General features: G+C 53.2%; 1 protein-coding gene across 3 annotated transcripts in view; it reads left to right on the top strand.

Moving 5' to 3' along the window:
* The window catches only part of VSTM2L (V-set and transmembrane domain containing 2 like), a 42,587-nt gene extending 30,586 nt beyond the window's left edge, over window positions 1–12,001 (top strand). For 2 of the 3 annotated variants that reach the window (XM_025399503.1, XM_025399504.1), the window contains exons 3-4: window positions 329–379; window positions 10,631–12,001. In XM_025399503.1, coding sequence (XP_025255288.1) covers window positions 329–379; window positions 10,631–10,903 — 324 coding nt within the window. In that variant the 3' untranslated portion in view covers window positions 10,904–12,001. The remainder of the gene's footprint in view (window positions 1–328; window positions 380–10,630) is intronic. The other variant, XM_025399505.1, reaches the window with a different exon arrangement.
* The last annotated feature ends 286 nt before the right edge of the window (window positions 12,002–12,287 follow it).

The following is a 12,287-nucleotide window of genomic DNA, read 5'->3' as shown; positions in this document are numbered from 1 at the left end:
ACCAAGCCGAGGCTTAGATTTCTGCCTGTTCACACTCCCTCCAGTGTATACCAAAGTACCCTTGTGTGTCTAAATGCACAAATGTGGTCATTTTCTACATACCTCCATTATCTTCTTTTGCTCTGACATCCCCTCTGTCCCCTGAGTGGATACAGAAAGCTGAAGGACCCCAACTCCAGACTCCATGGCCCCCGAGCCTCATCTGCTGTCATGAGAATCTTAGCTGTTGTCTGTATCCCTATAATGTGTCTCCCCACACTGCCACCCCACCCCCACCCTGTGCTAACACCTTGTCTCTGCTCTCTCCACCCCTCCCCGCTCCCAACAGCTAAAAGCATCTCAGCAGGAAGACGCAGGGAAGGAGGCAACCAAAATAAGTGTGAGTTTTGATAATGACTTCTCAAAAGGGCTCTAATGGAGGGCACAGCTGTGACTTAAAAAAAAATTGGGGTCCAGTTCAGCAGGGAGCTTGGGCAAGAAGATGGAAGAGAAGAAAAAGAGAAGGGAAAAAAAAAATGGCCCTGCTCTGTTTTTTAAAAGCCGGAGATTTTTCAAGTTCGTTCAATGATAGGCACAAAAAATGACAGGGGAGAGAAGATGCATTTTCTCCTGTCGGGGCCAAGGCTGTGTGCGTCCTGGTGCCTTCAGGCTTGTCTCAGCAGCATTTTTTATTTGGGGAACCAATGAGGTCTAATGAGCCTGAGCCAGCTTTTTTTGGCCTATCATTACTGAGTGTTACGCCATCTTGGGGTCACTCAGTGATCTGGCCCTGGGGACGGGGTGGGGGCACTCTAGCCAAAGGATTTCAGGACTGGGCAGGCCTTCTTATTTATTGACTCATTTGTTAGTAGCCACCCTCTATAAGAAGGGCCAAGCATTCACCCATTTTGCAGGTGGGGCAGCTGAGGCTCAGGAGGTCAAGGACTTGCCCGAGTCACGCCAAGGGTGACTGGTGTTGCTGAGCTACCTGGCTTCAGGGCTCAAGCTCTTTGTCACTGGGCTGTGCTGCAGGCCAGTGCAGCTGGGGCCCAGGGAGTTCAGGGGGTGACAACTTTTGTGAAGGAGGGGGCACCCAAAGCCAGTCCTGGGAGAGGCAGACAGGAGGGCGAAAGGAGGTGAACGGGGGAGAGAACACAGAGTGGAGGGTACCCGCCCGGGGACACATGTGGCCATGCAATGAGGCAAGATTTGTGCATGGGGTGTGAGGTCAGCCTGGCAGGAGGCTAGACATCTGCCAGCACCACACTCGGAAAAGGCAGGTGCCCGTGGGGTATGAATGCGTGTGTGTGCGCGCGCATGCACATGGTGGGGAAGCCTTTCGAAATTCACCCTTTTTTGCTTGATTCTTCTACAACTTTTCAAGGACTTGTAGGGGAGCTCAGGTCCCCAAGTCCAATTCGACAGGGATGAACAGAGGAGCTGCACCCCCAAACCGAGGTCACCATGTGGAGACTGGGCACAGGGATCATTGGGGTGCCATGTCGGGCATCAGAGGTGGCATCATGGAGGCAGAGAGGCCAGGCAGGAGGCTCCTGCAGCCCCTTCACCCCCACCCTCTGCCAAGGGCGCATCCATATCGAATGCCCTGTTTCTGGCCCAAATACCCATCCGTTAAGCCCAGGCAGGTCGATCTGTGTGCATATTAATACCCTGTTCATCACAGCCCTTTCTCCTATAATTTTGCTTGGGGTTTAAGGAGCAGCTCTGGCAAAGGAGAGAATAATCTAATTGACTTAGAGGATTAGAATTCCAGGCTGCTGGGTCCCACATGAGGGGAATGCGACGACGTTAATTAGTTAAATAAAATAAATGTGCTCAGCATGAATGTGCAATTACCCCTACCCACCCCCCTCCAGCCCCCGCAATGCCTGCACCAGCTGGGGCTCCGAGGGTCTGGTTAGGAAGCACACAAACAGGCATGGGCCAAGCTCCTCGTGCAGACAGCGCCATGGGAACAACCATTCCTAATACGCAGGTACTCTCCCTGGATTCCTGCAGTCTGAGGAGGCAGCCCAAACTTTCCTCCGTGGCCTTCAGAACTCTGCACGATTGCTCTGCCCACCCTCCAGCCTCACCTCCTCTTGCCTGACCTCACTCCCCTTCCCCTCCCGACCCTGGCAGCCTTTCCACCTTCCCATTCCTTCCCACCTCTCGGCCTTTGCACAGGCTGGTCCCCCTGCCTGCAAAGCTGTTTCTCTCTCTCTTCCCACAGAGCTCAGCTCGGGGAAGCGTCCCTTGAACTTGTGACCCAGCTGGCGCCCCTCGTATTTCCCTGCTGGCTGTATTTCTGGTTGTCATTATCCACTTGTGTGAGTTTTGGCTTCATGACTGTCTCTCCCAGAGATGGGGGGCACTGGGACTGAGCCTGCTTGACTCACTGTTGCATTTCCAGAGTCTAGCACAGAGCCTGGTATGGTGTAGTAGGTACCCAATAAATATTTGTTGAATAACTATCACACACACAGACATACGCCCAGGCCAATGTGTGTGTGAACCATACACATATTTATTTTATTTTATTTTATTTTTTGAGATGGAGTTTCACTTTTGTCACCCAGGCTGGAGTGCAGTGGCACGATGTCGGCTCACTGCAACCTCCGCCTCCTGAGTTCGAGAAATTCTCCTGCTTCAGCTTCCCCAGTAGCTGGGACCACAGGAGCATGCCACCATGCCTGGCTTTTTTTTTTTTTTTTTTTTTTTTGTATTTTTAGTAGAGACAGGGTTTCACCATGTTGACCAGGCTGGTCTTGAACTCCTGACCTCAGGTGATCCTCCTGCCTCAGCATCCCAAGTGTTGGGATTACAGGCATGAGGCACCGTGCCTGGCCAGATGTTTGTACGTGGACTTGCCACCACAGTGTGGATCCCATGTCTGTTCACATATGCATACTGGTGACATGATGTGAACCAGTGAAAGAGCTCCTGGGGGGGCCCGGGAAGCCCAGACCCTGTGTCTATAGGGAACAGCTGAGCCAGGCAGGGACCTAGGCCCCATATTCCCGTGACTTCTAAAAATCCCGATTTTAGTGGAGTATCTCCTGAGTTTTAACTATTGGGACCTAATTAGATCTTTTGAAAAACACTGTCTAAGCTAAAGAGTGCAGTCTACAGGCTGGTGGAATCCCAGAATCTCATAGGGAGATCGTTTACGTGGGAGGACAGGCATCTGTGATCAAATAATAATGGTCTAAGGTTGAGGGTAAGAAAATGCTGTCAGCTTCGAGGGGCTTGGTGGGGGGAGGGCTTCGTGAACCTGCCAGGGTGGCCCTGTTGGCCTTGTGAAGATTCAGACTGTGAGAGTCGGCTGTGCTGACTGCCAGGCGGGGACTGTGAGGACACAGTGGGGCCAGCACTTAGCATCCCAGGAGCTGAGTCCTGGTTCCAGCTCTGCCACCTCCTCGACTCTCCCTTTTCCTCAGTTAGCTGTTGTTGAAGGCACATATGAAACACTTTGGAAACTGTAAAGTGCCATGGATTAAGCTATGTGAATGACAGTGGTTCCTTCGGTGGAAACTTGTTAACGTGAATTTGTGACTCATAAAACTCTTATTCCTAGCAAGACAGCAGGACGTGGGCAAGGGAATAAAAAAAAAAAATTCAGATGCTGGACTCAGTGCACACCTGTAATCCCAGCACTTTGGGAAGCCAAGGTGGGCGGGTCATCTGAGGTCAGGAGTTCGAGACCAGCCTGGCCAACACGGTGAAACCCCGTCTCTACTAAATATACAAAAATTAGCCAGGTGTGGTGGTGCGCACCTGCAGTCCCAGATACTTGGGAGACTGAGGTGGGAGAATCGCTTGAACCCAGGAGGCGGAGGCTTCAGTGAGCCGAGATCGCACCCCTGCTCCCGTAAGGACATCATTTATGTGGGAGGACAGGCATCTGTGAGAAAATAATAATGATAATAATAATATAGCAGCTAGCATTTATTGAGTGCTTACCATATGTTAGGAGCCATAACGAGCACTTTACATGAATTATCTCATTTAACTTGGGCCCAGGGAAGGGCCCTGGCTTAAAAATGTCTCCCTTAGTAGCTTGCATCTGCTAAGGATTCCACCATTAGGTGGAATCATTTCCATGGCTCAGGCAAACATTTCTGCTTATTGGCTATTTTCAAGTTCCGGAAGTTTTTCTTTCGATCTAACTAAAGTCCTTTGTGCTAGAATTGAGGTTAATTTTCCGCTTAACCAGTTTTGCAAGCAGAGGTAGTCCACAACTTCCTAATTTTAAGACGAGGTGAAATTCTCCACACATACCCTCCTTCCTGGGGGACTTCATCACTGTAAATGGCTGGTGGTTGGAAGCTGAGTTAAACAAAGATGACTCTGGAAAGACCACGGGCTCACACACACACCCTCCCTGCCCTCTGGGTGCTCCCAGTCCAGTGTGGGAGATGGGTGTTAATCCAGTAATCATGCATGATAAAAAAAAAAATAGAATTACAACTGTGACCAAAATGAGGAGAGCTGCTATAACGGGGGATCTGATCTAGCCTGGGGGGCCAGGAGGGCTTCCTGGAGGAGGTGATGTTTGAGGTGAGCACTGAGGTGTGGAGGATTTGACAAGGAGTGGGGAACTTGGCTGGGTGTGGGCACTGGAGGAATTGCTAGTGGCCAATGAGGCTGAGGGGCAGGCCGGGAAGAGACCTCAAAGGGCCTTGTCAGCCACCGTGGGGGCCATCGAAGAGTTTAGGTTGGGGGCATTTTGAAAAAATTGGTCTGGCTGTCATGGAAGAAGAGGCTGGATGGTTGTGTAGACCTGGGAGGAGGCTGGGGTGATGGCCCAGATGGGAGAAGCCCTGGACCTTGCTTTCGCCAGTGCTGGGGGATGTGGATTCTGCAGAGAAGGGGAAGGGGTCCGATGGTGTTTAGAGGAGGTCAGTGGGCTCAGGGGTGGAGTGTGCAGAGCGTGGAAAGAAAACAGAAACGGCCATTGCAGAGTTTGGCTACAGCAAGACCTTCTGGGGCCCAGGTATGGGGAGACCCTGAGTTGGGTTCTGAACATGCCGAGGGGCCAGTGAAGTGCCTGGTGGACCTGATAGAGGCTGATTACAGGGCCCGGCCTGGGGCAGGAGCCATCTGACCCCTATTCCTCACCCCAGCACCTTCCCTGGGGCCTCCCCCCTCTTCCCAGGAGGCCATGTGAAGGCGAGGGTTGGCATCACGAGTACAAATCCATTCTTCTGGCATGGCTGGAAGAAGATCCCAGCCTGCCCAGTGTGAGCTGGCCTCGGGGTATCTCTGCAGTGCCCGGAAAAGCCTGGGCCGTGGGGCGAGCAGGGAGGAGGCTGAACTTGGCCCTGGTCAGGGTTCGGCCTTGTCTCTTTCAGCGTAATTAGGTGCTTAATTGCACGACTCAGGCCTGTCGATGCCTGTGTGGAGGTGATTATGATTTACAGCTGGGTCGCCATGCGGGGGTCTCCTTTCTTCGTGGGCTCTCCAGTCGCCCGGAGGGCTGGGCTGAAGGGCTTTCTGCATAGTGTGCGGTGGATGAAATCCAACACGCTGCTCCTGGAATGGGATATTGGGCCCCCTCCTGTGGGAGAGGCCTCTGATGAGGTTTAGGGCTGGGTTTCCCCAAGACATGGAGGGTTAGGGGCCTCAGAAAGACATGAGAAGACTGACCTATAGTTTACTGTTCAGAAGGCTCCCAGAGGGGTGGGTAGGGTGTGGACTCTGTCACCAGCTGGGTGGCTTTGAGAAAATCACTTCAGCTCTCTGAGTCTCAGTGTCTTCACCTGCATCACAGGGTTATTGTGAGGTTTAAATAAGATTGATGAAGCTTGGCTGGGTGCGGTGGCTCACATCTAGAATCCCAGCACTTTGGGAGGCCAAGGCAGGGAGGATTGCTTGAGCCCAGGAGTTCGAGACCAGCCTTGGCAATATAGTGAGACCCCTGTCTCCACAAAAACATACAAAAATTGGCCAGGAGTGGTGGTGCGCACTTGTGGCCCCAGCTACTCAGGAGGTCGGAGGGGGTGCTGAAGCGGGAGGATTGCTCGAGGCCAGGAGGTTGAGGCTGCAGTGAGCCATGGTCACGCCACTGCACTCCAGCCTAGGGTGACAGAACAAGACCCTGTCTCAAGAAAAAAAAAAAAAGAAAGATTGGTGAAACTTATCACATCATCTCACAGTAATCAGGTGTTTCATAAACATTAGCCACTGGCACTACCGTTGCTGTTATTATTTTTGTTAAAAATATGGTATTTGCCTTCTCCAGATTGTACTTAGAGGTGTGGACCACAGGGACTGGGAGGGAGAGGTGTCTGACGTGTGTCCTCACCCTTCGTCCTGTTGGAAGTTCACTCGCTGAGTTGCTTGGTTGTGGGTTAGGGGTCTAGGTTCTCCGTTAGACTGTCAGCTCATGCCAGCATTACCAGGATCTGGCTGGCTCGTTGTGGTAGGCACTTGCTAAATGCATGTTGAATGAATGGACAAATTTAGCCCAAGAAAACCAAGGCCAGAGTGCTGGTGACTTGTCAGGGTCAGCGCCTGGCCTCCCATCACTCCCTGCAGTGCTCCCTGCCCTCCTCCTCTCTGAGAGAGGAAGAGCTTGTGCTTCTGAAGGCCACATCTGTCTGTTGGCAGAGGGGGTGACAGGGAGGAGGGAGCTGGCTGCCTGGGGAGCCGCCCAGGCCTTCGTGGCCCCATCTGGGGGATGGGAGCGGGTGGGCTGAGGGCTGGGCCTCGCTTGGTGCTCCCTCCCTAGGAGCGAGTGCTCCCAGCGCTTTGCATTATTACTCCATTAGCGCCTTGTGGGGTTGACAAATGAAGGATAATTAATATCCGTGAGGGAAGCAGATGTTGAGGTAATTCGTTCCCGCTGCGCATTTGCAGCAGCATCTCCAAACTCGCCGGAGAGAGCACGCAGGACCGCAGGGCGGAGGTGATGGAGTCAGAGGGACAGGGTGGGCTCCAGCAGGGCCTGGCACTAGGGAGGGGGTGCCCCCACATCCAGAGGGGCACCTGGGAGGGTTTCCCACTGCTTGCCATGGGGAAGTCCTGCCTGGGTCCCACCTCCGTGCCTCTGCTGAAGGCTTTCCCTCCATATAGGGGATGATGGGCAGCCGGAAAGGCTCAGCATGAGGGAGGAAGGCCAGGCTCCCCGCTGCTGGACACTCTCCTCTTCCCTGTGGCCCTGCCAGCACTGGTGGCCCTCCGTGAGCCTGTCACACTACTGGGAGGGTGAGAGCGCATGGAGCCTGTTCCCAGTTCCGCCACTCACTGACTCCGTGCCTCTGGGCGAGTCACTTCTTTTGGAGCCTCAGTTTCACTATCTGCAAAGTGGGTATCATTATGCGTATTCACACTGCCATAAAGAACTACCGGAGACTGGGTAATTCACAAAGAAAAAGAGGTTAAATTGACTCAACGTTCTGCATGGCTGGGGAGGCCTCAGAAAACTTACAACAATGGCATAAGGCTAAAGGGAAGCAAGGCATGTCTTATGTGGTGGCAGGAGAAGAGGAAACGAAGGGGAAACTGCTACTTTTAAACCATCAGATCTTGTGAGAACTCACTCACTATCATGAGAACAGCATGGAGAAAACTGTCCCCGTGATCTAGTCACCTCCTACCAGGCCCCACCCTCAATACATGGGGATTACAATTCGAGATGAGATTTGGGTGGGGACACAGAGCCAAACCATATCATCGTGTGCATGTGGCTTAAAATTAGAAAGCATGACATCTGAGTACCACTTCAGTGGGAGAAAGAAGGTCATGAGGTGGGTCCGTTCATTGCAAAAATGTTGATGATTATTTATGGAGTGCTGGGCTCTGTGATAACCACTCACATGGACAAAACAAATATTGTCCCTGCTCTCATGGCAGGTGTGGTTTAGCCAGGGAGAGAACCCAAAATCAAGTCAACAGACAAATACACAATTCAAAATGAGAAGACTGCTATGCAGGAAATAGGAGGGAGTGGGGACAGAGGTCAATTTCTTGGAGGAGGTGACATTTAGGATGAATGGGAACCAAGCAGGTGAAGATGAACAGGGAACCCCACCCAGGCAGAGGGCCCAGCACGCGCAAAGGCCGTGAGGTCAGCAAGAGTTTCCCACTGGGGAGGGTGATGAAAGAGGCCTCCCCAGGGCAGATTGGTGAGATGATTAGAAGTCACACGTGTGAGTGCCCAGCCCAGGCTCAGAGACATCTGCAGGCTGCATGCAGAGGCCGTGCTTTCTCATCCCGGCCCCCTCACCGCAGGGGTGACCAGCAGGGGCATCCCACCTGGAGCCAGAAGCTGGGCTTCCCTCTCTAGGAGCTGGGGCTTGGCGGCAACAAGCCAGTTTGTTGTCCTTCCAAAAGAGAGAGACCAGTAGGCCACAGGTCTGAGGCCCACTCACCTGAGCCTACAAAGCTGACTGGGAAGGGGATCAGCGACTGGCAGCTGAGAACTGACCTCCACTGCTCTGTCCAGGCAGGAGAGGGACTGCAGGTGGGTTTTTTTGTTTTGTTTTGTTTTGTTTTTTTCTCTAAGAAGAAGGGGCCAGGGAAGGAGAGAAGCCCCCTCCCACCACTGTTACCCCTCTCCATAGGCCCAACTCCTTCTTCTTCTTCTTCTTTTTTTAAAAAAATTAAAATACCTTTTTATTTTGAGTCATAGGCTCAGGAAAAGTTTCAAAAATAGGTCATTAAGTCCCCTGTACCCGTCAGCCAGCTTCCGCAGTGGTGTATCTTATATAACTGTCCGTCTGCTTTTTCTTTTTTAATTGAAAAAAACACCCACGGCTACTTTATATTCAGGGCAGATTTATTCATAAGAGCTTTAATCTGGAAATCACACACATGTCCATTGATGGGTGATCACATAAACCAATTGTGCAGTATGCATGTGATGGAATACTACACGGCAATGAAAAAGAACAAATGGATGGCCGGCATGGTGGCTCACACCTATAATCCTGGCACTTCGGGAAGCTGAGGTGGGTTGATCAATTGAGGCCAGGAGTTCGGGACCAGCCTGGCCAACATGGTGAAACCCCATCTCTACTAAAAATACAAAAATTAGCTGGACATGGTGGCGGGTGCCTGTAATTCCAGCTACTGGGGAGGCTGAGGCATGACACCTGCTTGAACTGGGAGGTAGAGGTTGCAGTGAGCTGAGATCACGCCACTGCACTCCAGGCTTGGCAACGGAGACTCTGTCTCAAACAAACCAACAAATAGATGCAGGCAGCAACATGGAGACATCTCACTGATAACAGGTTGTGTCGAAAAAGCCAGGCACAGGAAAGAAGCCACACATACAAGAGTTCCAAAACAGAAAAAAACTATCTATGGTGACAGAAGTCAGAAAGCGGGGGACCCCAGCGGGGGAAGTATTGCTGAGTGAAGGGTGTGCTCTAGGGGGTCACGAATGTCCCATGCTTTGCTCTGGATGGTGGTTACACAGGAAACATTTCCTCGGGCTGTGTGCACTTTACTCTGTATAAGTGATACTCCCATTTTAAAACAGAAATGTAAAAACCCAAACAAATAAAACAAAAAGTCAAAGTACAAAGACGAATATAACAAACATCCTTGCTCCCCCCAAGTAGAGTAAATAGTTATCAGCATCCCGATATATTTGTCATCAGCCTTTATATTGTTTTGTTTTGTTTTTTATTGTGTTATTTTATTTTATTTATTTATTTATTTGAGACAGAGTCTCGCACTGTCGCCCAGGCTGGAGTGCAGTGGTGCAGTCTCGGCTCACTGCAACCTCCGCCTCCCAGGTTGTTCAAGTGATTTTCATGCCTCAGCCTCACGAGTAGCTGGGATTATAGGCACGCACCACCACACCCCCGGCTAGTATTTGTATTTTTAGGAGAGACAGGGTTTCCCCATGTTGCCCAGGCAACATGCCCAGGTCTCAAACTCCTGACTTCAAGTGATCCGCCTGCCTTGGCCTCCCAAAGTGCTGGGATTCCAGGCGTGAGCCACCACACTTGGCCTGGTTTGGTTTTTAAAATACGGGTCTCACTCAGTCACCTAAGCTGGAGTGCAGTGGTGTGATCATGGCTCACTGCAAGCCTCAAACTCCTGGGCTCAAACAGTCCTCGCACCTCAGCCTCCTGAGTAGTAGCTGGGACTGCAGACACCTCTATTATTTTTTTTTAGGAAATGTACACTTTCAGACTAAATGAAGACCTTGCTTTGTAGTCTACACCAGGTCCACTTCCTCCCCTGTGTTCTTCCCCTAGGGTCCACCACTGTGAGGAGGTCCTGGTGTTCCCTCCTGTCTATTTTAAACTTCCACACCCGGAAGACCCCAAAACCAGTATAGAGTAGGTTTCTGTGGTAATTTACATAAATGGCATCCCCCGGGGGCAGGCAGCAGTGAGAGCTTTCCCTCTGCTGTTTGCCACTGAGCTCACGTGCCTAGTTCTAGCTCCGTCTTTCAGACCACTCTGCAGTGCTTCATGCAGGGAACAGACCACTGCTTAGTTATGCAGTCTGTGGATGGACATGGCAGTTGCTTTTACTTTTTTGCTGTTTAACTCACTCTTGTGCAAACCTCGGTGGGCCCTTGTGGGAGTGTTTCTGGGGGCTCTAGTCCTAGGATCCTGGGACCCCCCGTACTCTTCTTCTCCCCCACTGTCACGGGACAGACAGGTCACGGTCTCTCTGTCACCCCCAGGTGGTCAAGGTGGTGGGCAGCAACATCTCCCACAAGCTGCGCCTGTCTCGGGTGAAGCCCACGGACGAAGGCACCTACGAGTGCCGCGTCATCGACTTCAGCGACGGCAAGGCCCGGCACCACAAGGTCAAGGCCTACCTGCGGGTGCAGCCGGGGGAGAACTCCGTCCTGCACCTGCCCGAAGCCCCTCCCGCCGCGCCCGCCCCGCCGCCCCCCAAGCCAGGCAAGGAGCTGAGGAAGCGCTCGGTGGACCAGGAGGCCTGCAGCCTCTAGACTGATGCCCCTGCCCCTGCCCACCCGCCCCCACGCTGTACAGAGTGCATGAGGAGCCGCCGGACCACTGGGGACGGACTGCCTGCGTCCAGCCGCGCCCTATCCCCGAGGCCGCCTGTGGCCACCATGTCGGCCCTCTTTCCACCACCCCTTGCTCAGCATGTAAGCCCCACCCACCCCTGCCCTTTCAGACCCCTGTGGTGACCTGGCTCGGAGAAGGTAGCCCTGGGCACCAAGGGGCCGTCCGCCCTGAACACTGGGGCGGGGACCATGCTGGGGCCCGGGGCCACCCCCTTCCTGTCACCAGCTTCTGTGGAGTCCAGTGTTTTGCTTTGCTTGCTTGTTCCCATCCTGTCCTGAGCCGGGGCCCCCAGCCTCACCTCCCTCCTCCTACCATCCCTCACTTGGACCTGGGGGTGTGGACAGTGACCCCTCCCTGAATATGAACTTGAGTCTTCTGAGCAGAACTAGGGCCTCTCCCCTGGTGAAGACCCAGGGAACAGAGTTCCCAGGAGGGCCCTTCTGGGGCAGTGGCTCTGCAGGGTCACTCACGGAGGCCTGCGGGAACAGCGAGACGCCCCACCACCTCCTGGCGGGTCCTTCCTCTTCAGCTCCCTGTGCGACCCTCCAGGGATGCAGGGGATCCAGGATTCTCTGCCCTGTCACAAGGCAAGTCAGAAGGGAGGGGCCTTCCCCTCGGACCCACGGCCCCAGGCAGAGTTTTGCACCAGCAGGACCCCTTTGAGGGTCTTCAAGGCTCTCCCAGGAGTCCCCCTCTGCCGGCCCCCAGTGCCCCAGCCCCCTCTTGGGTCCTGTGCCAAGTCCATCCCAGGGCCTGGGGCTGTTGGGAGCCAAGGGCCCCCTGGTACTCAATTCCCTTACGATTCCCTATCAGGGGGACACCTGCCCCCTGGTTATTTGTAAATATTTCTATTGGATCCAATTCCCCTTGGAATTGGCTCGCACCTCTGGCTGCCGCTCAGTGATGATGTGGGGGAGGTGGGAGAGGCCGAGGGCTTTGCCTAGGGGTGGAGTGCCCTGTATACATGATCCAGTCCGTGATTACCAGCCAACCTGAATAAAGCGGTTTTAAAAAAACCTCTGGGCAGTGTCTTTCTGGGGCATTTGTGCCTGGGGGTGGTGTGTGGGGTGGAGGCGGGAAAGCAGGTGGCTAGCTCACACCCACGCCTCACTCAGCATCTTTCTCCTGCTTTGCACCCCAAGCAGCACCTGGCTTCGCAGTGCAGAGCACAGGACCGGTGGGGGCAGAGGGAGAGGGTGGGAGACAACCAGCTTTTGTTCAGCTCCAATCCTTTTGCCAGGCACTCGAATTACTCTTTGCCTCTGAGATAATCACCCACAGAGAAGACTGCATAAAACATGT

The sequence above is a fragment of the Theropithecus gelada genome, chromosome 10 (genome assembly GCF_003255815.1).
Source record: "Theropithecus gelada isolate Dixy chromosome 10, Tgel_1.0, whole genome shotgun sequence".
Lineage (NCBI taxonomy): Eukaryota > Metazoa > Chordata > Mammalia > Primates > Cercopithecidae > Theropithecus > Theropithecus gelada.
This window is presented reverse-complemented; position numbering and strand designations above follow the sequence as displayed.